At 53.3% G+C, this 27,462-nt stretch overlaps 2 protein-coding genes across 11 annotated transcripts; one reads left to right on the top strand and one right to left on the bottom strand.

Moving 5' to 3' along the window:
* Window positions 1-151: 151 nt before the first annotated feature.
* On the top strand, window positions 152-10,512 carry Ndst2 (N-deacetylase and N-sulfotransferase 2). Of its 5 annotated transcripts, XR_005873274.1 has the most exons (16): window positions 152-296; window positions 817-900; window positions 3,105-4,437; window positions 4,630-4,717; window positions 4,985-5,151; window positions 5,332-5,517; window positions 5,775-5,903; window positions 6,024-6,206; window positions 6,295-6,391; window positions 8,373-8,496; window positions 8,619-8,793; window positions 9,000-9,170; window positions 9,256-9,365; window positions 9,528-9,630; window positions 9,729-9,915; window positions 10,378-10,512. XR_005873274.1 is itself a non-coding variant. In XM_040735894.1 (15 exons), exons 3-15 carry the CDS (start codon window positions 3,433-3,435, stop codon window positions 9,852-9,854), a joined length of 2,664 nt encoding a protein of 887 aa, XP_040591828.1. In that variant the 5' UTR covers window positions 153-296; window positions 817-900; window positions 3,105-3,432; the 3' UTR covers window positions 9,855-10,355. The 5 variants fall into 5 exon arrangements, 4 of the variants coding, with proteins under 4 accessions (XP_040591828.1, XP_040591829.1, XP_040591830.1 ...); XM_040735894.1 differs by lacking the exon at window positions 10,378-10,512 and having other exon boundaries at window positions 153-296; window positions 9,729-10,355; XM_040735895.1 differs by lacking the exon at window positions 10,378-10,512 and having other exon boundaries at window positions 154-296; window positions 4,997-5,151; window positions 9,729-10,355.
* Window positions 10,453-25,974, bottom strand: Zswim8 (zinc finger SWIM-type containing 8). 6 transcript variants are annotated; one of them, XM_021234942.2, is made up of 26 exons: window positions 25,109-25,974; window positions 22,508-22,661; window positions 22,183-22,277; window positions 21,660-21,832; window positions 21,383-21,490; window positions 21,198-21,279; window positions 20,971-21,091; window positions 20,401-20,602; window positions 20,080-20,255; window positions 18,858-19,815; window positions 17,945-18,055; window positions 17,606-17,785; window positions 17,322-17,505; window positions 17,002-17,100; window positions 15,917-16,041; window positions 15,244-15,484; window positions 15,002-15,160; window positions 14,670-14,898; window positions 14,227-14,519; window positions 13,863-14,086; window positions 12,390-12,878; window positions 12,002-12,185; window positions 11,736-11,912; window positions 11,475-11,594; window positions 11,055-11,165; window positions 10,453-10,930 (listed from the first exon to the last, which is right to left on the bottom strand). In XM_021234942.2, exons 1-26 carry the CDS (start codon window positions 25,314-25,316, stop codon window positions 10,470-10,472), a joined length of 5,664 nt encoding a protein of 1,887 aa, XP_021090601.1. In that variant the 5' UTR covers window positions 25,317-25,974; the 3' UTR covers window positions 10,453-10,469. The 6 variants fall into 6 exon arrangements, with proteins under 6 accessions (XP_021090601.1, XP_021090600.1, XP_005083611.1 ...); XM_021234941.2 differs by having other exon boundaries at window positions 17,924-18,055; window positions 25,109-25,973; XM_005083554.4 differs by having other exon boundaries at window positions 12,026-12,185; window positions 17,924-18,055; window positions 25,109-25,972.
* Window positions 25,975-27,462: the final 1,488 nt, after the last annotated feature.

The raw sequence follows: 27,462 nt of genomic DNA, 5'->3' as shown, positions 1-27,462 counted from the left end.
GCGCGGCGGCCGCCCTCGGAGAGCGCGCGGACCCGAGCGGGCGCCCGAGCCGCAGCGCGCCGCCTCCCCCTGGTGGGAGCGGTAGTTGGGCCCGGCCGCGGCGGAGCGTTGGTTCGCTCGGAGATGGCGGAGTCGCGGCGACGCGGCCCGAGGCCCCGCGAGCAGGGAAGCCGGGCGGCCCCGGGACGCGGCGGGGCCCGGGGACAGCGCGGACGCCGCCCACTCCGCGGGGCGAGCCATCCTTGAGAGCAGCCTGCCGCCCGCGGTCGCCCTCAGTTTCCCTCCCCAGACTTCCCGTGAGTGTCGCCGCCGTCCCCGCCCGCGGGGTCGTCCTGGGCGGCCCCTCGCCCGGCCCCGCGCGCCCCCGTCCTGTGTCCCAGCCGCGGGCCTCCCCTCGGTTGCCTCATTCCGGTCACTCTGCCCGGGTCACTGCCGGGCTCTCTGAGCCGGCGCCTGACTGGGTGTCAACTCTCGGCCGCGCCCCTGCCCCTTCTCCTGCGACTCCCCCACCTGTGGGCTCCTCGTGTCGCTAGTCCCTGCAGGAGGGCCCTCTGCCGTCGAGCCCAGGTCCCCAGTCCCCATGCCTTCCTCCCTCGGCGTCAGCCCTGCGGTCTTCCCAGCGGAGGGCCCACACCCCCAGCCCGCCTGACCCTGCAAGCGCTCGCCGTCCACTTTGGATAGCGACCCTGGGTTTTTCTCCTTCCTCGGAAACTTTCCACGGCCACGCACATGTTCCTCCTCCACTGTTAGTCATCCTGCTGCCCCCGCAACAGTTCTCCCATGACCCCCCTCCCTAAATCTCACTGTTTCCTCTAGGAATGAAGCTAAAATGCGGTTGTTAGAGCAGGAGCTTGACAGGCCTGACCTTTGAATCCCAGTCCCTCCCCTGACGGAGCTTGGGTGAGTTACCAAACTTCTCCGGGCCTGCAATTGTGTATGTGTAAAGTGGAAATAATATAGTTATATGTATTTTCCCTACCTCCTAGAACTGGTTTTAACTACAAATGCTTCTTGATTTACATCCTAATAAACCTTTAAAATACCCTAAATTGAAAATGCTTATCTTAACCTACTAACCACAGTAGCTTACCAATGCCCTTTGCTATGTGATGTCATGGCTGAGGAGGAACTTACACTGTCTGGTGTTACCAGAAGAGCATTGTGTTTGTAAGTCCACTACCTCAGGAAAGGATCAAAATTCCAGGGTCTGGGACTGTAACTCCCGGTAGAACACTTGCCTAGCCTGTGCAAGGCCAGGTATTTGGCACTGAAAAGCAAACCACAAACCGATTTGAAGTACACTTTATACTACATGCTCATCATTTGACCGTTGTAATAAGTGGAGCCGTTTTAAATCTGGATCTGTCTGCGTGTGCAAAGCTCTCAGAAGAATGCCTGACCAATAACAAGCACTGAATAGGCAGCATTAGTAACACAGGTGATGCGTGTGCAGTGCGGCTCTCGGGGTGCTCAACTGCTGGCTCCCATAAGTGTCTCTGGTAGAATTCTGCTTTCCTGCCATGTGGCGGTGGCACCCGCCTTCAGTCCCAGCACTCGGAAGGCAGGCACATGGATCTCTGAGTCTGAGGCCAGCCTGGTCTACACAGTGAGTTCCAGGACAGCCAGGGTTACACAGTAATACTCTGAAAAAGCAGGAAAAGAAAAGAACTGAGCTCTTCCCATGACCCCCAGCTCTCCTCCTGCTCTCTCCCTCCCTCCACCACTGAATTTCGAGCCTCACACGTGGTAAGCGTGGACTTTGCTGCTAACCTCGGACTCCAGGCCCCGTCACAGTTTTTATTCTGTCTCCCAGCTCTCATATCAGTTTTACCCAGGCCAAAGCTGACGTCTAAATAAATCGTCATAAATCATCTCTCTGGATTCTGAAAGACCTTGTCTCCATCTGTCACCACTGAGGAGTATGTACTGGGATGGGGGTTAACTTCACCTAGAGTGCCTATGATAAAAGTGACTGGAACCCTGCAGTCTGTAAGAGGAAAAGTACCTGCCAAGTAGTTTCCTTAAAACTGCTTTCTGATCATCTTCCCCTCAATCCCTCCATCCCTTCAACTAGCTCAGGGGTGCTCCTGGGCTGTTCTGGAGTGGGGGTGTAGTGACACACACCGTGGTTAATTCAGGAAGGAGAAGCAGGGGTAAGAAGGGGGTCTGGAGTCAGCTTTCTGGCCCTTCTTAGGTACTGGTGATGACATGTCCTTCCCTGGGTCTACATTTTTATCTTCTCTCCTGGTTTAGCATGGATGAAGTGAAGGCTATGGGGTAATTTTTTACAAGTAATGTCAAGGTCAAGTCTCGGAAGTTCTGGACTCAGGTTGATAGAAGTATTAGCTCTCACCGTTTCTCAGGTTCCTCCACCACAGCGGCCACATGACTGAAAGTTCGTTAGTACCGTTGGGTGTGATAAAGGGTGTGATTGATGTAGATTAAGACTCACGAGTTTTCTCCTATCTGATGCTTCATTGGATCGTGAGACTAACCCTGAGATGTGCTATCCATTCCTCATAGAGAGCCCGCCAGAGCTCCTGCTCATTGGCAAACTGCTCAGTCACAGGATGGGAATTCCTTTCAGAGTAGACCTCTGTTTCCCCTCTTGGCTGTTTGGTCTCTGTGGATAGGCTCTTTCATAACTTGAGTTCCTGCCCCAGCTTGAGCAGAAGGGAATTTGGATGCTCATTTGGGTATTCTAAGAGAACGCGCTGTGAAGCCAAGGTATGGGATTCAACTTGTACTATGTAGAGCAAGGCATCTGGGCTGGGGAGAGGCTCGGTGGGTAAAGCACTTGGCGCACAAGGTGAGCACCTGGGTTTAGATTCCCAGGACCCAGGAAAAGTCAGGTCTGTGGTGGTGCCCATCCCCAACGCAGGGAAGTGAAAACAGGTAGGTCCAAACGGTTTCTTAGCCATTCTAACTGTAGCAGAGGGCTCCAGGTTCAATGAGAGACTGTCTCAAAGACAGGAGAACAGTGCACACACACACGCGCACACGCACGCACACAGAAGAGATCATCTAATGAGTGTGGGGTAGGAGAATGGGTTAGTGACAGACTTTCAAGGGGAGAAGTACCCACTGGTTTCTCTGCTTTACAGGTTGTGGGGGCCACACCTGTGGACTCTGCTGGTCTCTGATGTGAGAGCCTCCACCAGAGCTGAAGGAGCTCAAGTTTCAGCCTGAGGCATGGGCCGGGGGGCCATGGTGACCTGAGACCAGTGAATTCTGTCCAGTGCCACCTGTTGCTCCTTCTGCCTCCCCCCATCTGTGTAGAAAGAGTTTGTATCTGTCTCATCAGGGAACTGACCCAAGAGAGTCCCTCTCCCGTATTTTTCTATTCTTCTGCCCTACCACGACCATTGCAGCCCACAGGACTCCTGCCTCCCATCTCCCGAGGTGGTCCCCCTGCTTCCCATTCTCCTCGCCATGCTCCAGCTGTGGAAGGTAGTACGCCCTGCTCGGCAGCTGGAACTGCACCGCCTTATACTGCTGCTGATTGGCTTCAGTCTTGTCTCCATGGGATTCCTGGCTTACTATGTTTCCACCAGCCCCAAGGCCAAGGAGCCCTTGCCTCTGCCCCTGGGAGACTGCAGTAGCAGTGGGGCAGCTGGCCCTGGCCCTGCACGGCCACCAGGCCCACCTCGGCCCCCTCGGCCCCCAGAGACAACCCGAACGGAACCTGTGGTCCTTGTATTTGTGGAAAGTGCATACTCACAATTGGGGCAGGAGATTGTGGCCATTTTGGAGTCTAGTCGTTTTCGTTATAGCACCGAACTAGCACCCGGCCGAGGGGACATGCCCACATTGACTGATCATACCCATGGCCGCTATGTCTTGGTCATCTATGAGAACCTTCTGAAGTATGTCAACTTGGATTCCTGGAGTCGAGAACTGCTTGACCGGTATTGTGTGGAGTATGGTGTAGGCATCATTGGCTTTTTCCGAGCCCATGAGCATAGCCTATTGAGTGCCCAACTTAAGGGCTTTCCCCTTTTTCTACACTCAAATTTGGGGCTCCGGGACTACCAAGTGAATCCTTCTGCCCCCCTACTCCATCTCACTCGCCCCAGCCGCTTGGAGCCAGGGCCCCTGCCTGGCGACGACTGGACCATCTTCCAGTCCAACCATAGCACCTACGAACCAGTGCTGCTCGCCAGCCAACGGCCAGCTGAGCCGCCTGTGCCAGGGCCAGCGCTTCGGCGGGCCCGGCTCCCCACTGTGGTACAGGACCTGGGGCTTCACGATGGCATACAGCGGGTGCTGTTTGGGCACGGCCTTTCCTTCTGGCTCCACAAACTTGTTTTTGTTGACGCTGTTGCATACCTCACTGGGAAGCGCCTCTGCCTGGACCTCGACCGCTACATCTTAGTAGACATTGATGACATCTTTGTGGGCAAAGAAGGTACTCGTATGAAGGTGGCTGATGTTGAGGTCAGTTTTTCTTTTCTTCTTATGTTTATTTTGCTAGAAAGTTTTGCAAGCTCTGGGTGCTAGACTCCCTGCTTTGATTCTGAGTTGGCCAGAGATTCTCGGCCTTTTATAGTTGGAAAGAAAGCTGCTTCCTATATATTTCTCACTCAGTGTGTTTCTCCTGATTTGGCATTCCTCTGCTATTCTTTACAGGCTCTGTTGACTACCCAGAACAAACTCAGGACCTTAGTCCCCAACTTCACCTTCAACCTGGGCTTCTCTGGCAAGTTCTACCACACCGGTAAGCTCACTGCCTGTTCTTAGCAGTTTTAGCTTCATCTGTCCCTTTAGTATTGACTCTGGGCACACAAGTTGGAGAGAGGGACAAAGATCAGGGACATAGTGCAGTGATGAGCTAGTGACAGACTTGGATTAGCATGCATGGCTGGAAAACGCATTGTCAGTGAGGCAAACAGAAAGCCTTGGGCCCTGGGTGGGGTCAGTAATGTCCAAAGGATGGGTGATGGTTACACTAAGGGCGCAGGGGCTGGCTGAGGTCAGCATTCAGGTGTGACCGTAGGGACGGAAGAGGAGGACGCGGGGGATGACATGCTGCTGAGGCACCGGCGGGAGTTCTGGTGGTTCCCTCACATGTGGAGTCACACGCAGCCACACTTGTTCCACAACCGCTCCGTGCTGGCTGAGCAGATGCGGCTCAACAAACAGTTTGCTTTGGTGAGACCCTTGACTCTCTTTCCCATGCTTTCTCCCAGAGATGACATTTCCTTTTTACTCCTCCCGAATGGACACCTCTCCTACCCTGTCCAGTTGTCTTTCTGCGGGGTATCCCCACCCTCTTTACCCTCTACTCCCCAAACCTCACCAGGTCCTGGTGAGAGTCTATGCCGTTCCCAGGAGCATGGGATTCCTACGGATCTGGGGTATGCTGTGGCCCCCCACCACTCGGGCGTGTACCCCATCCACACGCAGCTCTATGAGGCCTGGAAATCTGTCTGGGGCATCCAGGTGACCAGCACAGAGGAGTATCCCCATCTCCGCCCCGCCCGCTACCGCCGTGGCTTCATTCACAATGGCATCATGGTGAGGGATTTCCACTACTACAAACATCAGTGTTTGAAATTTAGACAGCCCTTGACTGACTGGCATTGACTTGTGACTTGTCAACTGCCATCCCAAGACATCCACGAAATAGGGGGTAATGAAGATCGTAGCTTCTGTTACTATAACTTGAGATTAGGCCTCTGCAAACCCGGGACAGTGCCCCTGACTTTGCCCTTATCTGTTCCCCATCTTACGATTCGCATCTCTTCTACCTCTGTGCCTTCTTTTCCTGTCAGGTGCTCCCCCGGCAAACATGTGGCCTCTTCACACACACTATCTTCTATAATGAGTACCCTGGAGGGTCTCGTGAACTAGATCGGAGCATCCGAGGTGGAGAGCTCTTTCTGACAGTGCTACTTAATCCGGTAAGGTGCCGAAAGGGAGCCAGAAGCCTAGAGTGTTATCCAGCCAGGATCTTTGCTCACCACAGCTGATCCTGAGCTAGGACGGCTGTCTGAGTCTCACATGTAGGCACCCTCTTGTAGATCAGTGTCTTTATGACACATCTGTCAAACTACGGAAATGACCGGCTGGGCCTGTACACCTTTGAGAGCCTGGTGCGCTTCCTCCAGTGCTGGACACGACTGCGCCTCCAGACCCTCCCTCCTGTCCCTCTTGCACAGAAGTACTTTGAACTTTTCCCTCAGGAGCGAAGCCCCCTTTGGCAGGTAAGGATGGAGCTCAGACTGGCAGAGATCTGATGGGGGTCAAGGGTTACGGGATTAGTCCTCATCAGACTCATGGCCTAACCTTCAGAATCCCTGTGATGACAAGAGGCACAAAGACATCTGGTCCAAGGAGAAAACCTGTGATCGGCTCCCCAAGTTCCTCATTGTGGGACCACAGAAGACAGGTAAATTGTCCGCAGCCAGTTGACCTGGGCTGCGTCTCATCCTACCTTATATAGTCGAGTCTATTGAGAAAAGGAGCCATTTGTTTTAATCTAGTGTGCTTGCGTGCATGTGCAAGAAAACTTGAGGAATCAGTTATTCCCACCATGTTTTGTTTTGTTTTTCGAGACAGGGTTTCTCTGTGGCTTTGGAGGCTGTCCTGGAACTCACTCGTAGATCAGGATGGCCTCAAACGCACAGAGATCCGCCTGCCTCTGCCTCCCCAGTGCTGGGATTAAAGGTGTGCGCCATAGTATTTTTTTAAATTAATTTATTTAGTGTGAGTGTAAGTGTGAGTGTGCGTGCATGTGTGAGTGTGCGTGCATGTGTGCGTGTGCGTGTGCGTGTGTGTGTGTGTGTGTGTGTGTGTGTGTGTGTGTGTGTGTGTGTGTGTGAGTGTACATGTGCAGAACAACTTGAGGGACTCCGTTTTCTCCTTCCACCATGTGGATCCTAAGGGTCAAACTCAGGTTGTCATACTTGATGGCAAGTACTTAAATCCACAGAGTACTTCCACAGCCCTGAGACAGAAATTTCTTTTCCCCTTAACCCTAGCTACATAGTACATAACATAATTATTTACAGAAAATTGGGCTCAGTGGCTCACCTGTAATCCTAGCGCCTGGGAAGCAAGGACAGGGGATGACAGTGAACTTAAAACTAGTTTGGGCTACATACTGAGTTCCAGGCTACTGGGATACAGAGAGAAGACCCTGTTTCAAAGTCTCAAACACTACTACTGCTAATAAAGAGCCACCATGTGTGCAGACTTTGCAGGGTGACAGTCTTGTTGTCCTTGTAGGGTTTGGAGAGTTGAACCTAGGGCCTTGCACATGCTACCACTGTATGTGGGATTTTTGTTGTGGTGGTTAGTTTTTTTGAGACAGGGTCTCATGTCACCCAGGCCACCCTGATCCCTATGCTTCAATTTACCAAGTGCTGGGGTTACATATGTAAGCTACCATACCTGGCTCTGTCTGTAGAGTTTGAAAATTAAATAGTGGTAGGGATGTTTTCTGAGCATGCCCAAAGCCCTAGGTGTCAGCCCCAGTATAAAGCCAATATGGTGGAACAGGCAGAATCAGAAGTTCAAGGCCATCCTTGGCAATAAAGCAAGTTTGAGGCCAGCTGGACTACCTAAGACCCTGTCTCAAAAATAGCCAGAGTTGGCTGTACAGGCTTGTAATTCCAGCTGCTTGGGAGGTAGAGAAGGTCCAGTGCACGCTCCGCTACAATGTATCAAGGAAGTTTGTAATTTAGTAAGACCTAACCCCAAACTACGGAAAAGTAACAAGTCTGGGGCTACCACTCCGTGGAAGAGCACTCCCCATGTGTGAAGCTCTAGATTGAGTCCTGAGTACAGGGAGGGGCAGACATCTACAAGGGACTCTGATAAAGCAGAGGGTGAAAGGCACAGCTTTTTTGTTTGTTTGTTTTTGTTGTTGGTTTTTCGAGACAGGGTTTCTCTGTAGCTTTGGAGGCTGTCCTGGAACTCACCTTCTAGACCAGGCTGGCCTCGAACTCACAGAGATCTGTGTGTGTCTGCCTGCGCCACCACTGCAAATAGAAAGGCGGGTTTTTTGGTTTTTTTTGGTTTTTCTTTTTTTTTTCTTCTTCTTTTTTTGGTTTTTCGAGACAGGGTTTCTCTGTGGCTTTGGAGGCTGTCCTGGAACTCACTTTGTAGACCAGGCTGGTCTCGAACTCACAGAGATCCACCTGCCTCTGCCTCCCGAGTGCTGGGATTAAAGGCGTGCGCCACCAACGCCCAGCTAGAAAGGCGGTTTTTAACTCTTTCCTGGGCCACTCCCAGGGCCTCCTTTCTCACTTTACGTTGGCAGAAGGGAGTTTTACTACCCACAAGTGAGTACTTTCTTATTTCCTTCAAGCTCATGCTGTGCCGCTGGCGGCTTCCCTGGAACAGGCTGGTCCTTGTCTTCCATACAGGCACCACAGCTATTCACTTCTTCCTGAGTCTGCACCCAGCTGTGACAAGCAGCTTCCCTAGCCCCAGCACCTTTGAGGAGATTCAGTTCTTCAATGGCCCTAATTACCACAAGGGTATTGACTGGTAAGACTGGGTCCCCTTGACCGTTTCTCAGAGTAACATTGCCTTCTCCAAAAATAACCTCTGTCAGGACACAAACATGTGGTCCTGCCCCTGAAAAGCTCCTTTTCTATGCTACTCTCTAGGTACATGGACTTCTTCCCTGTTCCTTCCAATGCGAGCACTGACTTCCTCTTTGAAAAAAGTGCCACCTACTTTGACTCAGAGGTTGTACCACGGCGAGGGGCTGCCCTTCTGCCAAGAGCCAAGATCATCACTGTGCTCACCAACCCTGCTGACAGGGCCTACTCCTGGTACCAGGTTTGCCTGCAGCTAGAGACACACTAGGCCTTAAGGGAGAAATGGAGAAGGTAGTTACTGCTAGAGACACAGAAAAGAATGAGGGTAGGGAAACTAAACTCGTCCCTTAGGGAGGGGTAGGCATTCTATTGTCCCCACACAAGAATATGTCCAGACTGATACTGTGGAGTCATCGGCCCTGTCCCTTCTCACCCTTGGTCCTGCAGCACCAGCGAGCGCACGGAGACCCAGCTGCTTTGAACTATACCTTCTACCAAGTGATCTCAGCGTCCTCTCAGGCCCCTCCGCTACTTCGCTCCTTGCAGAGCCGGTGTCTTGTACCTGGCTACTATTCCACCCATCTGCAGCGCTGGCTGACTTACTATCCCTCTGGACAGGTACATCTCCCATGAGCCTTCGCTAGGGTCCCCTCCTGTCAGCTGTCTTAGGAGTCTAGAGGGAACCACATCCCTGTCCCTCCAGTTGCTGATTGTGGATGGGCAGGAGCTTCGTACCAACCCAGCAGCCTCAATGGAGAGCATCCAGAAGTTCCTGGGTGTCACCCCCTTTCTGAACTACACGAGGACCCTCAGGTGGGCGTGCGTGGCTAGGGCAAGAGGTTGTGTGGGAAAGGGGCAGGAGCTTGTTTGGAACAGACGCCCCATCTCTCCCTGTGGGCTGGGACGGGGAGGGTGCAGTTGTGGGACTTGAGTTTCTCTTTTCCCTGACACCTAATGGCCTGTTCCTGTGAGCAGGTTTGATGAAGATAAAGGATTTTGGTGCCAGGGACTTGAAGGTGGCAAGACCCGCTGTCTAGGGAAGAGTAAAGGCCGGAGGTACCCAGACATGGACATGGAGGTAAGTGAGACCTGGGGCAGGCTGCCTCTCCATCTCCAGGGTCTGAGCCTGCTGCAGCCTTTACTGTTTGTTTCTCCTTTCACTTTTTCTCCCATCAGTCTCGCCTTTTCCTTACGGATTTTTTCCGGAACCATAATTTGGAACTATCAAAGCTGCTGAGCCGGCTTGGACAGCCAGCCCCCTTGTGGCTTCGGGAAGAATTGCAGCATTCCAGTGTGGGCTGATGCCCCAGCACAACCCCTGCTGCTTCACTGAGGGGCTAGCCTTTTAGCAGGGCCCACAAGGGTTAGTGTGGCCTGGCCCCTTACCCTCTACCTCAGTGGCCCCAAGATTGGAATGGCTGAAAAGGGAAGGGCATCCATCCCTTTCCCATAGCTTTGGGGCCTACAAAAGGGGCTTCCCTTGGTACCCTGTATCATGGTACTAGGTACCTTTGACCTATGAACCTGGGAAGTGAGGAAGAGAGGGTCCAGGGAGGGGGTAGAAGAATGTATTTGACTCATTGATTCCCTCTTCATCCCTGCCAGTTTGTCTGTCTGTCTATGCCTACCCACGAGAGGGCCCTGTGCTATGGCCCTTTAGTGAGACAGTGGGCTCTACCTGTGGCCTGGCCTCCCAAATGTCATTCACATTGAATGGGGATGAGGTCAGACAGTTGCTCATAGAGCTGAATAGGAGCCCTAGCTGTGGGCTAGAAATGTCCTTAATAAACATCCTTATTTTTCTGTTTTGTCTGCTTTACTGCAGTGAGAACCTAGAATACAGCAGTTATCAACTGCCTTTCCACAACTCTTCTATACAAGAAGGAAAAGACCCAGAAAATAGAGTAAAAAAGGAGTTTATATATTTATAAATGCCAAATAAATACCAGAGGCCACCCAACGCCCTCTCCCAGACAAAGCTGTCTCCTCCAGCCCTGGGCTTCTAAGGTCTGAGACATCTTGGCCCCAAGCTACAGCCCGAGAGCAGCTGCCAGTCTGGGCTACCAGGGAATTGAGTGGGGATGATCTGTCCAGCCAAGAGTCACTCCCTCTGTGTGAGGGGCCCCCATAGCCACAGGCCTGTGTCCCTATACAGAGTCCTCTAGGGGCCAGACTCAGGGGGAGAAGGTGGTTATCTCCAGAGAGACCCGCTGCCACAGCTCCTTGGTCTGTTTGCTGCGCTTGAGGTTCTGTAGGATGTCGTTGAACTGCATCATGCCCATGGGCGTCAGGCAGAAGGCGCTGCGGGCACTGCGGATCGCATTCACAAAGTCGTCGTAGTCGGCAGGGGTGAGGTGAATTAGGCGGTGATGGATGTACTGGGGGTGGGTTGGAGGGCATCAGCACAAAGCTCCCGCAGCTGGGGCCCACCTCCCTTAGCATGCTAAGGGCTCGTCCATCCTCCCCGGGGCTCAGCCCGCTCCAGTAACCCTAAGTTGTCACCTGCATGTATGCCTGCTGACAGCGCTGCACCAGCTGGTGGAATGCCGGGGCTCGAAGATGGTTGTGGGCATGAATGGGGTTCAGCCGCTGCAGCGTCTCCATGACGATCTCCTGCAGCACAAACGGGCTCAGCACCCCCTTGGCTGCCCCCACACAGAACTGGTGCACGTAGTTCACTCCTGGGGGGCAGGGGGAGGGGCATGAGACGGGGTGGCCACCTCTGCCCTCGGGACCCACTTACATATATATGTATCTCAGCTCTGGCCTGACAGAGAGCCTCCCTCCACCCCAGGAGCTGAGGGAATCTCCGCCCCCACGCTTGCACACATACCCGACCAAGGCCTCAACTCTGAGCAAGAGCTAGGAAGGAGGTCTGGGATGGAAAGGTAGGGAATCAGGTCCGGGGAGGGGAGGTGTTACCCAGCTTTGCTGCCAGCCCCAGCAGCCATTTGACATCATCAGTGTAGGGTGGGGAGCGGGAGAAGTTGTTAGGGTGATCGTTGTGTGCCCGGCGACCGAGCATCTCAAGTGCCAGCATCCCTAGGAAACACAGTAGGGCACACAGTAGGGTATGTCCTCCACCTTCTACCCCAGCCTGGTACCTGGCCCACAGTAAACAAGTTGAGAGGCAGCAGAGGGGATCCACCCGCTGTAGGTGGGAGTACAGAAAGGGCGTCTTACCAACACGGTAAGCAGCGTGCAGGTGGTGCAGGCTGTGTGGATTGACTGGCTGACTGTGTGTTTCCTCCTCGGGCGGTGGAAAACCTCCGCTGACCAGAGGGCTGGGCTGTGTGGTCAGAGCAGGCAGTGAGGCACCCTGGATGGCTGGAAATGTGGATGCTGGATGGACACTGCTCACTGCGGGTAGATCGAAAGCCGTGAGCGAGAGGCGGAACAGAGATGATTCCCGCCCACCTCCCATGTCCAGTGCACCTCCCTCCATTCACCTGCTCCCTGTCCCCAGAACTCACAGGCCACACTGGTTGGCAGTGGGAGCCCGGGCTCTGTGTGGTAGGGATGGACTGTGATGGGAGCCATGGAAGGGACAGGAAAAGATACAGCTGTGGCAGCAAGTGAGGGAGGAGTCACTGAGTAGGGGTATTGAGCCCCCAGGAATGCAGGATGCACACCCTATATGGATAGGGAAAAGAGCAGATGCCGAGTTACGCCCATGACGAATGGCCATTCCTACGTTTCTTGTTAGCCTTGGTCTCCCGTTTTCCCACCACCTCACCAGGACTCCTGGACAGCCCCAGTATGCTCCCAAAGTACTGTACTCCAACCGCTAGGCGCCTCAGTCTCCCACACGCCCACACTGCAGTGAAACACTCTCACCTGTGGGTATGCAGAGCTGGGCACAGGGAAGACGGCAGGCCGGGGCATGTGAGGCATAGGGTGGGCAGGGTGAGCTGGGTGGGTGAGGTACTGGGGGCTGCAGGGCAGGTGGGGCTGTAGAGCAGTGTAGGGGTGCAGGCCAGGGGAATGGCCATGCCCCAGTCCTGGACCTGGATATAAACTGGATCCCACTGAGATGACGGGAACCACAGTGGCTGCTGCTGTCACTGCTGCTGCAGCCACCGTGACAGGTTCAGTCCCAGGGCCACCCCTGCCCTCAGGCAGCCCCCGCCCCACCTCCCCTGCAGCCCTCATCCCACTGCCGGAGCAGCCAGTTGCCCCTTCACGGGCCATAGATGAGCCGCCTGCTGTCTGTTCATAGAGCCAGAACCACTGATGAGCAACCTCAAACAGCACCTCAGGGTACACGCCCCCACCCTTGGCTGCCTCTTCCACGGCCATGCAGGCCTTCTCCAACATCAGGTTATCCTGGAAAGGAGCACAGAGCATTAGGGAAAAGGGGCTTACCCAGGAACAGTGACTAGCTGAGGAGGGCATCAGAAACCAGGGTCAGTGCTCACAGTTCATCGTTTCTCTGTCATCCTCAGGGATCATGATGGTCCCTAAATGTAGGCCTCTATTTCCTTGTGTGTGTCATGGTAATAACCCTAGCTTTAGAGTTATAACAGGATAAATATATATCATAGAATGCAACACAGTATATGAATATAGTATGATGAATATAAAAGATGAATGTATTTGAACATCCCCAGTTTGAAAATTGGAAATACTAAAATCAGAAACTTTTTGAAAACTAACATACCGCAAGTGGGAAATACCATGATATATGCTTTCATGCACAAATAGGGCTGCAGGCTGTAAGTCAGTTGCTTGCCTAGTCTGTATGAGGCCCTGGATTCAGTTCCCCATAAATACATACATTGAAAAGAAAGAAGGCAAGAGGGACACAAGATTATCCCTAGGCTGTGTATGTAATTAATACATAAAATATGAAAGTCATAATTAAATTTGGGTCCCATCCCCAAGATAGCTCATAGACAGGAAAATATTCCAAAACCTAAAATCCAAAACACATTCCTGAACCTAACAGATTCTCAACCTATAATGTATGAAATGTTACAATGAGAGAAAATTTTGATACTTCTGAAACTCCTAAATATGGGGAAATGAAGAGGAGAGGGTCCCTAAGCCCCTAATAATAGAATGTCCCAGGATATGTTGCCAAGCCTGACAATGAGTTTGATTCCTAGGACCCACAAGGAAAGAAAAGAGGAACTCCCACAAGCTGTCCTCTTACCTACACACACACACACACACACACACACACACACACACACACACACAGTGGCACACAACCCACCCCGTCATATACACACACAAAAATTACTTTTCAAGAGAAGAGATGCTGAGCACTAAGTTCCCCATGTGCAGAGAGCCGAGAGCAGGAAGTACCTGTTCCTTGCACTGCACCAAGGCGCGCTGAATTTCATTGGGGTTCAGGGCGTGGGCGTGAGGCAGGCAGCTTAGAGCCAGCTCCGCCGCTGCCCTCACCATGTTGGAGTCTCGTGCCCGTGATGCTCTGTCGGCCAGTGATGCAACCTCAGGGGGGGTCAGGTGCCCGTCCCAGCATTCTACCAGTATGGTCAGGGCCGCACTGCCGATCTCCATCGCCTGTCCTTTAGGGGAGACAAAAAGGAGCAAGTGGGTACCACGGGAAGTCTGGGGATGGCATCTTTCATCCGATCAGCAATGTCACAAAGATAACACCTTCCTCCCAATTCACCTACCCTGTATTCAAGTCAGGACGTTGCATTACCTGTAATCCAGGATACATGGGAAGAATAGGTACGAGAGAGCCAGTTGGGAGAAACAAAGTTGTGCAGGCCAAGGGCATAAAGCCCAATCTCAAAGGCGCAGAGATGCAGGTTGCGGTGAGGGCCCTGGTGTCCTCCGGAGGAGGACGGATGTGTGAAAATGGAAGTGCTGCTGTTGCCCCCTGCTTTGATCAGAACTGTCTTCGCCAACTCGAAGTAGAAGTGTGCAGCTGCCTCTGACGGCTGGTTGGGTACATGGGGGGCGTGACTCTCAGGGCGGCGGCCCTTGTAACACCTGAAGGAGCAAAGAGGTATTGACAGGGTTGGAGATTCTTCAAAATAGTGTCTCAGACACCCGGGAAGGAAGGCTGTTAGGGGACAACAGCTGGGTCACACTAGGAGTTGGTTTTGAGAACGGGCTAGATGACTATGTCTCCCTACTGACCTGCCAACCTCAACCGTCTTTGCCCGGGCCCCGCCACTGGCACTAGCCCGCCGGCTTCCACTGGACGATGAGGACCCCAGGGAGTCTGAGGAAGAGCTGCTAATGCTGTCACTGTCTTGTCCTCGACCCCACGAAGTAGGGGCCCAGCCCCCTCGAAGTGGCCTTCGGCTTAAGGTAGGAGAGCTGTCCGATGTAGTTTCAGGGGCACTGCTGTCAATGCTGGCCATGCCTAACACCCCCAAGAAGAATCAGTCTCGTAAATCAGGGGCACCTGAAAGTCTCCGACCTTCAGGACTCACCTTCCCGCCATACCATCCCTTTAGTTGTCCTACCTGTGTGCTTCTTTTTGGGCCGCCCTGGGGAGCCCCAACCCCGACCATTATAGCCTCCACGACTGCCAAGAGCTAGACGGCTAGGAACCTTCCCCTCGGGCCGTGGAGTCAAAGCTGCCTCGGGTGGGAGACCCTCACAGGGGGAATGTGGGGAGCTCTCTGAGTGAGAAAATAGAGGACACTGGGGTGAGCCCAGGAAAGGGCACAACATAGACCACACCCCCCCAGTGCCCCCACCTCACCAGGCACATTCTTCTCTGTGAAGCCCTCAGTGGGCCCTGGCCCAGTCCCTGCCACATTCCCTGGCTGAGCAGGCCCTGCGGAGCCTGAAGTCAGTGGTTGCAGGGCCCCGGGGGCAGACGGGGCCCCGTGCTTTGAAGGGGATCTCTGGTTGGCTGTGGCTGGACGGCCAGATGAGTAGAAAGAACTCAGGGTCTGTGGCTTATGTGTCTGGCTTTCTCGGTCCAAGAGTTTGTCTAAGATCTGGAGGAGAGACAAGCAGTAACATGACGTCTCTTATTTCCTGAATTCTATTACCTTCCTTTCTTCTTGAAGCAGCCTAATGCTACCTCCTCAGGAAGTCTTCCCCAGTTGTAACTACAGGATAGCCTCCCAGCTTACATGTCTCGGAATCTTCCATAACACTTACCTGAGGACTGAATACACTGACATTCAATAAACATTGAAATAAATGAATGATTGACTTTATGCTGTCTGCTTCTCTTCTTCCACCTCATGCCCAAGCACACCTATAAGAACCATTGTCTCTTGTTCTTCATGAGAAGTCTCCAAGATCCTCTACTTACCTCCTACAGGCAAGCCAGTACTTTTGTCAGTGTACTGGAAACTTCTGAGAAAGATAGTGACATTTTGTTCACTCCTGCCTGGCAAAAACTCAGTCCCTCAGTCCCTTACCTTCTTGAGCTTGGCCTGGTCGTCCTTGTAAGTGATCATGAGTGCTAAGGCCAGGTCACCCTTCTCCCGGCGCGTGCCTTCACAGAGGAGGGGATGTTCCGCCTCACTCACTGTTGTCTTCATGCCTGTGAGGAGACCCTCTTGGGATTAGGAGTGGTCAGAGCTCCAAAGACAGCAAAAGCATAGAAGCCAGAGCCAGCCACCAGCTCATGAGAAAAAGGTCCCTGCTGCTTATCATACACATCGTTAGTTCTGTCTGCTTTCCAAGACCTTTGTAATTGTCCTACTCTCCTGGAACTGAAGATGTGCACCACCACACCCGGGCACATCTAACTTTTTGTTTAATTGCTTTTTCATTTGTTTGTTTGTTTTTTCAGGACAGGGTTTCTCTGTGTAGCTCTGGCTGTCCTGGAACTCACTCACTGAGATCTGCCTGCTTCTGCCTCCAGAGTGCTGGGATCAAAGGTGTGCGCCACCACACTATCCGCTACCCCCACCCCTGCTGCTCGCTGCTTTTTTGCGGCACGAGACCTCATGTAGCTCCATCAGACTTGCTGTGCAACCAAGGATGGAGTGAACTCCTGACCCTCTTGCCTCCACCTCCTAAGAACTGGGATTGCCCATAGTATCTGCTGTCAGAACTGGATCTGCTCCTGACAATTTCCTGTCTACAGCTTCCTGATCTTTTAACCTACGTTACATATTCTGTCACTTCCTTGAGACCTTTCCTTAGATTTGTATTTTGCTTTGAACACCTATTTAAGTTTTATTTATTTTATTTGTGTGTTTTGCCTACACCCATGTATACCATGTGCTTGTAGTGCCCAGGGAAGCCAGAAAAGAGGGCATTCTATCCCTTGGAAATCAGAGTTACAGATGGTTGTGAGCCTTCATGTGGGTGCTAGGAACTGAACCTGGGTCCTCTGGAAAAGCAGTAGGTGCTCTCAATTACTGAGTCACCTCTCACCTCTCCAGCCCCTGCTCTAAATTACTGTGTCCTAAGCACTAAGTAGATGGTTCACATCTGTCATCTTGACTTTCCCATTACAACTCAAGGCCTGAACCACTCAAGACAAGACACTCACCCAAGGCAGCAACTGCTGCTTCAAATCCCAGCTCCTCATCTCCAGGCATCTCATTATTCCAGTTGCGACTTGGGGGCCGGGAACCCGTGGGAGAAACCACTAGATGAAAAATGGGTTAAATCAGGCAAACAAAAGTACCACAGGAAAGAATGCAAAGAAATCTGAGACCTCATCATCCAAGACCTACCCATGCTGCTGCCTGATGGGTCCCAAAGATGACTCAGCCAGAGTCTTAGAGCCCTTGGTTTTCCTTTTAAAAAAAAAAAACAACTACCCTTCTCCCCCAAGTTCTCCATTCACTGTACAGGAAGACACTTTACCTGGAGCACAGAGAACATCAAAGATGAAACTGGCCAGCATGAGGGGCAACACAGGCCGATAGTCACAGAGCGTGCCCTCCCGAAGTTCTTCCGCCCGGCATCGCATGGTGCTCATTTCACTGGGGCCCAGAGGGATCTTCTTGAGCAGGGCAGCCACCTCGGATTCCTGGTATGCTAGCTTTACCTGAGAGAACAAGCAGGAACTTAGACCCCCGTACCTCAGTGGAGGTCAAGGTGTAAGAATCTGGAAAGATGCAGGACAAGACTCAGATGGAACCTCCGACCTCCAAGGCCTTGGTAGAGGCAGGGGGCCGCTGTAGCTCTAAGGCAAACATGCCGACTCGGAAAGCCAGGTTGTGGTGCTCGGGGCGCTCACTTAGCACTGTCAACAGGAAAGCTGCCTTGGTGAGGGTGTTGGTAGCCACCCAGGTCTGACGGCTTGTGGATACCTTGTTTTTCTTGCCCTAAATGGGAAGTGCAAAGAATTGCACAAATGAGTCTGACTCACCTCAGTGGAGGTAGGAGGCGGCTCTCACTTGGGGTGGGGAACAGGAGCAGGGATAAGTGGGGTGAGGAAAGTAGAGGAAGGAGGTCTCTCTCACCTTGGCAGGGGGCGGCTCTACCTTGAGGTCAGGTGGGTTGGCTAGCAGGTCCTGGGCAAGCTCCACAGTGAGGCGGGAGGCCTCATTGCTGTAGCCATGGGCATGCAAGGCCTCAGCACAGGCAAATAACACCTACAGGGCATAGGACCGGAAGGTTGAAGGCCTCACCTGGAGAACATCACACACTTGATTGTGTAGCACATAATCCTAAAGCACTGGGTGCCATGCTGACCCTGGACATACCACGGGAGTTCAGTCTGGTTAGACACCACCGACACTCAGATTATGGGAGAAAGAGCAAGAGGGTAAATGGACAGCACAGCTCACGAGGACTTGGGACAGAGGAGCACTGCTACTCTCACCCGAGGCAGGGGCCATACGAGGTAAAGTAGGCTAGGGGAGCCGGAGGCCAGAGACGTCTCAGGGGACAAGATTTGTTTTATTTTATTTGAGCTAAAGTCTCACTGTGTAGCTCAAGCTGGCTGGCCTCCAACTGGAGATTCTCCTGCCTCAACCTCCCAAGCACTGAGATCACAGGCATTTGCTACCGTGTCTGTCAGGGAAGGGATTCTGAGGACCTTGTGTCCCTATCTCTCAGAGCTTTAAGGTCTCCAAGACCTGAGGAAGGAACAAGAGCTGACCACGCCTGCTGTGAAGAGACCCCAGGCAGGAAGGCCGACTTGCCCCTGTGTAGGCAAGAGGGAGCATGGTAAGCTCCAGGGTAGTGACGCCACAAAGGGTGGAAGACAAGGTCAACAGTGGGGGACTGGCAAAGAGCGCACAGTGGGCCCACAGTCACGCAAGGCCTCGCTAGTCTAAATGCCCAGACAAGCATCCGTGTGGAAGCAGCAGGCCAGGCCACCCTAGAGGGGTAACAGGCACAGCACTGGCCCCTCCCTCAGTGACCCAGGCCCCTCTTCTTCAGTGCCCTCACCTCCATTCGGCTCTCCTGTTCCAGTGGCTTCAACCCCGCAAACAGGTCGTGCTCCTCCCCAGCCCCGCCCTCGGCCTTCTCCTCCTCGCCTCCAGCCCCATCCTGAGCGTTCAGGTAATATGCTTGGTAGTCGTCATCCTCGTCTCCGACTGCAGGAGCCGCCTCTTTGGTTTTATGGAGCGCACTGCCACTGTCATCTGTGGAAGGGAGGTCATCTCGGGTGCAGACCTCCCCAGGCAGCAGGCTAGGGTGGCCAGCAGAGGCTGTGGGAGGCTCAGGTCCTTCTGAGAAGTACACACCAGCATCTTCCTCATAAGTATCTGGGGGCTCGGGAAGGAAGGTAGGTCCTCGGGAGCCAGCCGAAGGAGGACAGGGTGGAGGGCTCTCAGGAAAGCCACCAAAGGTGCTGGCCTCTGCACCCAGGGCCAGGCTGCTGTCATCCAGGCTCATCTCTGCCAAGTCTGGCTCCAGGGAGCTGTCTTCACTGCTTAGCCGCCGTTTGCCCCCACTGCCAGTCCCACCCAGCACCTTGGCTTTGGCCCCACCCGGACCCGTCTTCTGCAGAGCTTTATCTCCTCCTTCTGTAGACAAGCGGCGGGGACCCCGCTGTGAGGAGACCCCCTCACCCAATCCTTTGCGCTTGGCCCCAGGTTCCTTGGGCCTCACAGCTGGCTCAGTAGGAAGAGGTCGGGGTCGGGACTCTTCCAGGCCCCCAGATCGAGAGGCTCCTGGCCTAGCAGGCAAGGCCCTGGCCCAGCACAGGGCTAGCTTCCGGTCGGTGCCACTGTAGGTAACACCAGGAAGGGGGTAGGCCTCTTCCCAGTTAAAGTAGCAGGCCTCCACTGCTGGCCGGAAGCCAGGGAAGAGCCTCTCCAGGGTCTTCTTGTGCTGTCCCCGCTTGACACTCTCAATCACCTTCAGTTGCCACTGGCGCAGCTGTGCACACAGCTCCCGGCGGCTGTGGAAACAAAGGGCAGGAGGCTGCTAGGGGATGACAAGCAGTCTGCACTGGCGGGGAAGGAGGAGACACAACAGGAAGATACCCTCAAAGAAAGGCAGAGAAGGGGCACAGTGGGAGGGGCTGGGAGGGAAGAAGAGTCTGTCAGAATCAGACTAACAAATCCCTGGCAGCACCAGTGCTCAGTGTTTCCCATTCCCCCGGTGAGAGAAACCCCCTACTCAGGCGTCCTGTCAGAATGTGGTAGCCCTGGGGAAGACTCACCGCTGAGGGCTGAGGGCAGGGTCCAGCACGGCCAGCCTCCACAGTGTGACCATCTCATCACACATACTCGCACACGCATGGGCTGCAACCTCTGACTGCCCATTGCTGCGGCCTGTGTGACCGCTGGCACTGCTGTGGGAAGCCGAGGTCCGCACACTGTACCACCAGCCTGTTATCTGCAGACAAAGAGGACGGTGAGGTGTGAGCCATAGCTCAGAAAATCAGAGAAGCCCCTCCCCTCTGCATGCCCGTCAGAAAAACAGACTAAGATGAGAGCAGGAAAGACAGGCAGTGCACACAGCTCCCCACCCTGCAGGCTACCTGTTCATAGGTGAGGCACTGGTCAGTGAGGATCTCCAGCAAGGGGGCAGCATTGCTGTCCCTCCGCTTAAACATCTCTCGAACAATGCTAAGCAAGTTCCACACACCCTCGGGCTCTCGGCCCCGCAGAGGGCGCAACAGACAAGCCCATTCAGCGGCAGCAGGGGGTTCCGTGGAAGACAGATACATGGAGTTTACATCACTGTAAAGGAACAGAGAGGACGATGACTAGGCGGGGCTGAATGAAGAGGGTTAAGACAGTAGGGCTTTGATCCACAGAGGACCCCAATCCAAAATGCAGACTAGAGGGGGAAAGGACACTTGTGACAAAACTTTGGCCCTTCTCTGTGTCAGCATCAGTGTGACAACCACAGCCAGAGGAGGACAAAGAGCCCTGGCTCCAGCCAAGGCCGTTGTCAGTCATGATTCGTCACCGACACCTGTGCGCCAGTGCCATGCCAATGCAGGGAGAAGAAGGCAGGAGACACGCGCACGACTAGAGCAGAGGTCTGTCAGCGGCCTGAGGAAGGACTACTCACCACAGATTTCGTGTGCAGAGACCCAATTTACCTGAAGACCACAGGGGAGGGGCCACAGAACTTGTGCAGTGTCTTCTTTATGTTGTCAGTGAGTGTTGACTCATCCAAATACCACGTGCTCTGATCTGAAGCTGAGGGCCCTGCTGTAGGGTCTGGGGATGACAGGCAACAGTCACCTACTCATCAGGGCTCGTTCACCTGACAGGAGCCTTTGGCAAGTGATGCTCTGTACCAGCAGCCTGCTTTCTCGCCACTCACCTGGGGCCCCACACACTGTGTTGATGGCTGTCGACTGGGAGGAGAGGAGCTCATCCAGGAGACGCTGAGCTGTGGGGAGTATCTGAGGGAAAGGGACAAAGGTAAACCCAAGGAGGCCCAGCCTAACAAGAAGACTGGTGCAAAGGCTGAAGCCAGCAGTGGGGAGATGGGCCGACCTCACCCACCTGCTGAGGGAGCTCACTGATGAGGTACTGAGCGAACTTCTGAAGCTGGTCCCTTTGCAGCCGAGACAGGGACTCTGAGACTGGAGCCCGCAGGCAGACTGCAGAAGCCTGAAGGAGCGGACAGAAACAGGGCCACCTGAGAAAAGGTTTTGGAGCTGGGGCTGGAGAGAAGCAGGCAGAGGGTGGTTTTGGCAGAAGGGCTCACGTTGTGGGCAGGCATGCAGCAGAGAGGGGATGGAGCCTAGGGGAGGGCCAGGGTGCATTGGGAGAGCCTCACGTTGTGAATGCGGAAGAGACAGAGCGCCACCACATGGGTGCACCATTTGGCCCCAGCCCCACAGGTACAGCTACAGGAAGTGACCCGGCAGCGGTCAAACATCACAGCCACATTGTAGGCCCCCTTGGGAGGGACCATCTGCGGTGGCACCACTGTAGCACTCAGATGGAACCCTAGGGAGGAATAAGGGATGGTCAGAAGTAGTTGCCAGGACCAGAGCCTCTGCCCTCAGCCCTGGCCCCACCCATACTTATTACACGCTTAACCCACATGTTCTATTTGTTTGTTTGGTTGGTTTTTTGAGACAGGGTCTATCTACGTAGCTGCCCTAGAACTATGTAGCTGTCCCAGAACTCACTATGTAGATGAGGCTGGCCTCAGATTCATAGGGATCCACCTGCCTCTGCTTCCTGAGTGCTGGGATTAAAGACACGAGCAACCACGCCTGGCCAAAAAGGTTCTTAGTCTTTAACACCAGTGATGAGGGCAACAAGGCTACCACAGGGCATGATGGAACCCTTACCTATCTGCAGTGGGTCTTTCACGGCCCTCATGCGGAACAGCTGATCCCCTCGCTGGAACTCATCCGCGCTGCCATTAGCTAGGCATGAATACAGACTGGGGAGACGAGGACACAGTCACAACCCAGCAAACACCCTTGCTCAGACACCGAGACCACGCGGCCTAGGCGGCTCTCCCCATCACCACTCCTTGGGGATCCCAGGCACGCCCCCTTCCCTTATCTTCCTCCTAGCAGTCCAACTACAGTATCTCTTCTGTTCTGCAGAGTCCAGCAGCCAGTGTGAGATACCAGACCCCTCCTGCCCTTGTCAGTCCTCTGGGCTCACCGGATGTCCTCTTCATTCTCCGGGAAGCTCCAAAAAGCAATCCGCAGTTGGAGTTGCTCGGGCACCGGAGGGTAAACTTTCTCCACCACTTCGAATGGGATGTGAAATGCCACCTGCTTTGCCGACAGCTCCACCAATGGGATCACTAATCCATCTTCAGAGACGGACATTGGAAGGTGGAAGACAAAGGGACAGTTAACTTGCCCAATTACTTGGTGCCATACTAACCCTGAGTGCGCGCGCGCACACACACACACACACACACACACACACACACACACACACACACACACACACACACACACACACACACACACACCTCTTCTTAGGAATGTATATTTTGGCCAGACAGTGCCTCAGCCTGGTCTACAGAGCAAGTTCCAGGACAGGCTCCAAAGCTACACAGAGAAACCCTGTCTCAAAAAACAAAAAACAAAAACAAAACAAAAATGTGTATTTTGAAGGCATATTGCATATTGTTTTTGTTTGTTTGTTTTTGTTTTTTGTTTTTTTTTTAAGACAGGGTTTCTCTGTGTGGCCTTGGCTGTCCTGGACCTTGCTCTGGACTAGGCTGGCCTTGAACTCATAGAGATCCTCCTGCCTCTGCCTCCTGAGTGCTGGGCTTAAAGGTATGCATCACCATACCCTATATTTTTAAGTTTAAATTTTATTTTTTACTGTGTGTCTGTATGTGGGCTTGTGTGTGTGCATGCAGGAGCCCATGGGGACCAGAAGAAAGTGTCAGAACCCAAGGCTGGAGTGAGAGGTGGCTGTGAGCCGTCCCACATGGGTGCTGGGAGTTGAAAGAAGTGCTCTGGAAGAGCATCGAGCACTCCTAGCCTCTCAGCCATCTCTCCAGCCCCCCCTCTTGTCAGGGTCTGAGAGCGGGGAGCCGGGCAGTCTCCAGCCGCACAGCTGGCCCTCAGGCACAGAACAGTAGACACCAGGGAGAGTCTGGCAAGCTCCTGGCCAGATAGGTGTGTTCTAGGGCTCTAGCAGGTAATGTACTCACAGGCCTCAGCACCAGATCTACCCCACTCCCCATTTAGATCCACACTAAGTGTACCATGACTGCCTTTCTACTTAGCACTCTTCTCTAATGACTGCAGGCCCCATCTAAGGAAGGAAGATGAGTCAGAAGTCAGAATGACTACGTAGGGACCTCAAGAAGCAGAAGAGCCTACAGGGCCTCTTGACACCTGAAGACTGACTTCTGACCATGGTCGCCAGGAGGAGGTAGTTATCCCAGGGCACCTGTCTGCTGCTCCTCAATCACCTGGAATAGGACGGGGGTTTTCTACAGTTTTAGCAAAAAGAGAACCTTTTGAAACCAACAGCAAGCCTTTTTCCAGTGAACAACTGAGAGGCTGCGGAAGGCATGGGGAGAAATGGTACATTCAGACCAGGCTGCAAGACCAGCCCAGACTCTCGGGGGAAGAGAAACATCTTAACCCACGCAGGAGGGTATCAACATGCTCAAAATCTTCGCTACCATGTTTTCAATTAATTACTTCCCCCAGAGTGAGGGAACTCAAAGTTCCCAGATGACCCACACTCTCAAAAGACTCACACTGAAGCTGCTTGTGAAGCTGAGTACTACCGCTCCTAAAAAGCACATACGGTTTGCAGAACACGTCTTTTGGAATGGCCTGGCTAGGTCACATACATTAATCCTTTCAACTACTTAAGAAAGCCAGCTTCCACTGAGGCCCAGGACAAAAATTGCCTTGGGCAGAGCAAGGGAAAGACATGATGATCCCTAACCCTGTGAAGCTTCTCTCTCCGTCTCCGTTCTCCTTCCTGTTCCCTCTAACAGAGCAAAGCTCTTCACAGCACTATTTCCTAACTTCATGGAAGATCAAGAATGAATGCAACATAAAGGTGTTCCTTGAGCTGCTCACTCTCCTGTCCAGACCGCACATGCGTACGAATCATGGCATCTACTCTCGCAGACAAGTTCTCTTCCACTCTCCTCTTGGTGGAACCCTTTCTTGATGCAGCTCATGAGGAGAGATCAACAGCCTAGAAGCAAAGCGACCAATGTACCACCGTCCCACAGAACGACACCTCAAGTGGTAACTTTTCCACCATCCACACCTAACCCCATTCTCTTCTGCCTCCTGGTTTACTAGAAGGCCAAATTCCGTTAAACATTCTTAAAACAGACAAGGGATATTCTCCCATATTCGGCCTCTAAGGCGTCAAAGAATAACAAAAGATCTTTCGGGGCAACCCAGGATGTTCTCTGACAACACAAGCTTGCGTGAACGCGCGCGAATGAGCGCGCGCGGGTCCTCTCTCTCTCTCTCTCTCTCTCTCCTCTCTCTCTCTCTCTCTCTCTCTTCCTCTCTCTCTCTCTCCCTCCGTCCCTCCCCCTCCCTCTCTCCTTCCCTCCCTCCCCATCTCTCCCTCTTTCTCTTTCTCCTGTCTTGCCCTCACGCCCCCTCTCTCTGCCATGAAGACGCCAGCCCTGAAGGCCCGGAAAGCGAGTCCTGAAGTGTGCTGGCAGCCCGGGACAGCTCCGGGTGCGGACAGCTCCCAGCGAGGCCCCGGCGGGGTTCGCCCGCGCCCTCCCCGGCAGGCTTCCCCGCTCACCCTCACCTCGCATTCTGGAGCCGCCGCTGCCACCTCCGCCACCGCCTCCAGTGGGGGAGTTGGGCCCCGCTGACTGTTTGCGCCATCCTCGCCAGTTCTGGCAAAGGCTCTCGGCCTCGGAGATGAACGAACAGAGCGAGTCCTCCTCAAAGCGGTCGGAATCCTCGAACGAGAAGCGCTCGCCGTCCTCCCACTCCGCGAACATCAGCTCCATGGGGCCCGCACCCCCCGGGGCCGGGTCTCCCCCCGCGGATCCGCGGCCTGGGCCGCCGGCCGGGGACTGAGGGGAGGCCCGGGGCCTGAGGGGCGAGCCGGGGCCGGGGGTGGCCGGGGCGCTCAGGGCGGCCGTGCCGGGCGAGGCTCTCGGGCCTGGGAGGGACAGCGGGCCAGGCCTCCCCCAGCAGCGAGGCGCGAGCGGGGACCGCGGCCAGTCTGCGAGACTCGAGGCCCGGACGAAGCGCTGGGCGGCCAGGGCCTCTAGGCGGCTGCGGCGCCGCCTCCCCCATCAGCTGATCCGAACTTCCGGCCGCGCCGGCCATCACCACTTCCGCCCTCGCGTGCTCCGAGACTGGACCGCGTACGGGCGGGTGTAGGGGACACGTGTGTGCGTCGCCGGCTGTGTTCTCGAGCCCACTCCCACGCACAGCTCCCAAAGGAACACGAAACAGCTACAGACTCCAGCAACTCCTTGGTGCCCGAGAAGTCCCCAAGGAAGAGGAGGCCGCCGTTCAGGTCGAGAATCGCATGCTGTCGGGGACACTGCAAGTGACCACTGGACGGGGTATTGTCACGCCTCGGGATAGGCCTGGCGCCGCATTGCCTTCTGGGAGTTGCAGTCCAGAACCTGGAAGCCAGCCACTTTGTAGCGTCTAAGGGAGCGCCACGGGAGGAAGCTCGGCCTTCTCCTCGGTGCTGTGTTTGAACCTAAGGGTTTTAATCTGCGTGTGTGCGCGCCTGCGTGCGCGATGTAGACCATTTACCACTCTAGAGAAGTTCACGGATGTCCTCCACCTCGCCTGGTTGTTTATGAATTACACGTTCATTAGGTTTAAGTACAATTACTGAGACTTTAATAAAATAAACTTGTGATGTTCATTTGTACAGTAAACGCCAAAACCGGGCAGGATATTTAATTAATTGATAATGTTTACCTAGCATTTACAAAGGCCCTGGTTTCTATGCTCAGCCACCACCCACCACCAAAAATGATTTCCAATGGACACTACTGCTGCTGTGGATTGTTTCCCGTAACCCTGATTGAAGTGCTTAATTTCAGCTGCCCATTCCAGTTCACAGAATTCTTTATTTATATGTTTGTTTTGTTGTTTCCTTTGTTCGTTGGTTTTTCAAGACAGGGTTTCTCTGTGTAGTAACAATTCTGGCTATCCTGGAACTCTCCTTGTAGAACAGGTTGGCCTTATACTCACAGAGATGCACCTGTCTCTGGCTCCCAAATGCTAGGATCAAAGGAGTGCACCACCACCACCCAGCTCACAAAATTATTACACTACTGGGAATCTACTGGCCCTAGGTAAAGACTCCTTAATCTAAAATATTAGAAAACCGAATTTTGGCTGGGTGTTGGTGGCGCACGCCTTTAATTCCAGAACTTGGGAGGCAGAGGCAGGCAGATCTCTGTGAGTTCAAGGCTAGCCTGATCTACAGAGTGAGTACCAGGAGAGGCTCCAAAGCTAAACAGAGAAACCCTGTGTCAAAAAAAACAAAAAACCCGAATTTCTTCATATAACTAAAAGACCCAGCTCGCAGAACCAAGCAGTTGTAGTGGAATACACAATTATGGGAAAACGTAGTTATTGAGGGATACAGAGGAAAGATTCCTCTTTACCTTAGTAATTATCACACTAGACCAGGGAGAACTCTCATTTCTATACCACATTTAATGCTATCAACTAGAAGGAAAAAATTAACTTTAACTTGATTATGCCTGAAGAGGCAGAACATACATAAAATCCTACACAATTATTCCTACTATCAGGAGAAAGTTACTGCCTCCAGCAAACAGCAGACGCTGTAAGAAAAACAAAACAGTAATTTACAATGAAGTAAATTGCCTATTGAATCTTAGTTCTACCATGTGGGAGAATTAAGTGGAAAGACACTGGAATATTGGGACAGGTGATAGTCAGCTCTGCCTGACTATTTAGTAGAAGAAAATTGTTGTGTGATGGTTAGGGTATGAAAAGACTTTATCCTTCAATTTCATAGTCGGTAAATATCAAGTTTATAACATGGTACTGTTTATTTATACATTAAGCAAAACTGGAAAGAATAATTCATTGATGTCTGCATTTTTTAAAGCAACGTTTAAAAAAAGAGACAGGTTTTTATGGTCTTGCTCA

Source organism: Mesocricetus auratus, unplaced genomic scaffold (genome assembly GCF_017639785.1).
Source record: "Mesocricetus auratus isolate SY011 unplaced genomic scaffold, BCM_Maur_2.0 Super-Scaffold_100053, whole genome shotgun sequence".
Taxonomy (NCBI): domain Eukaryota; kingdom Metazoa; phylum Chordata; class Mammalia; order Rodentia; family Cricetidae; genus Mesocricetus; species Mesocricetus auratus.
Note: the sequence above shows the minus strand (reverse complement) of the source record. Positions and strands in the feature narration are given on the sequence as shown.

What these genes read in the sequence shown, in the direction of transcription:
- Ndst2 (XM_040735894.1), top strand. Translation starts at nt 3,433, where the DNA reads ATGCTCCAGCTGTGGAAGGTAGTACGCCCTGCTCGGCAGCTGGAACTG. An exon ending in GGGCCTACTCCTGGTACCAG is followed by an intron (nt 8,794 to 8,999) that starts GTTTGCCTGCAG and finishes TTGGTCCTGCAG; the next exon opens with CACCAGCGAGCGCACGGAGA. An exon ending in CTTACTATCCCTCTGGACAG is followed by an intron (nt 9,171 to 9,255) that starts GTACATCTCCCA and finishes CTGTCCCTCCAG; the next exon opens with TTGCTGATTGTGGATGGGCA.
- Zswim8 (XM_021234941.2), bottom strand. Translation starts at nt 25,316, where the DNA reads ATGGAGCTGATGTTCGCGGAGTGGGAGGACGGCGAGCGCTTCTCGTTC. An exon ending in GCCCAAAAAGAAGCACACAG is followed by an intron (nt 14,899 to 15,001) that starts GTAGGACAACTA and finishes TGGGGGTGTTAG; the next exon opens with GCATGGCCAGCATTGACAGC. An exon ending in GTTCTGGGGACAGGGAGCAG is followed by an intron (nt 11,913 to 12,001) that starts GTGAATGGAGGG and finishes ATCTACCCGCAG; the next exon opens with TGAGCAGTGTCCATCCAGCA.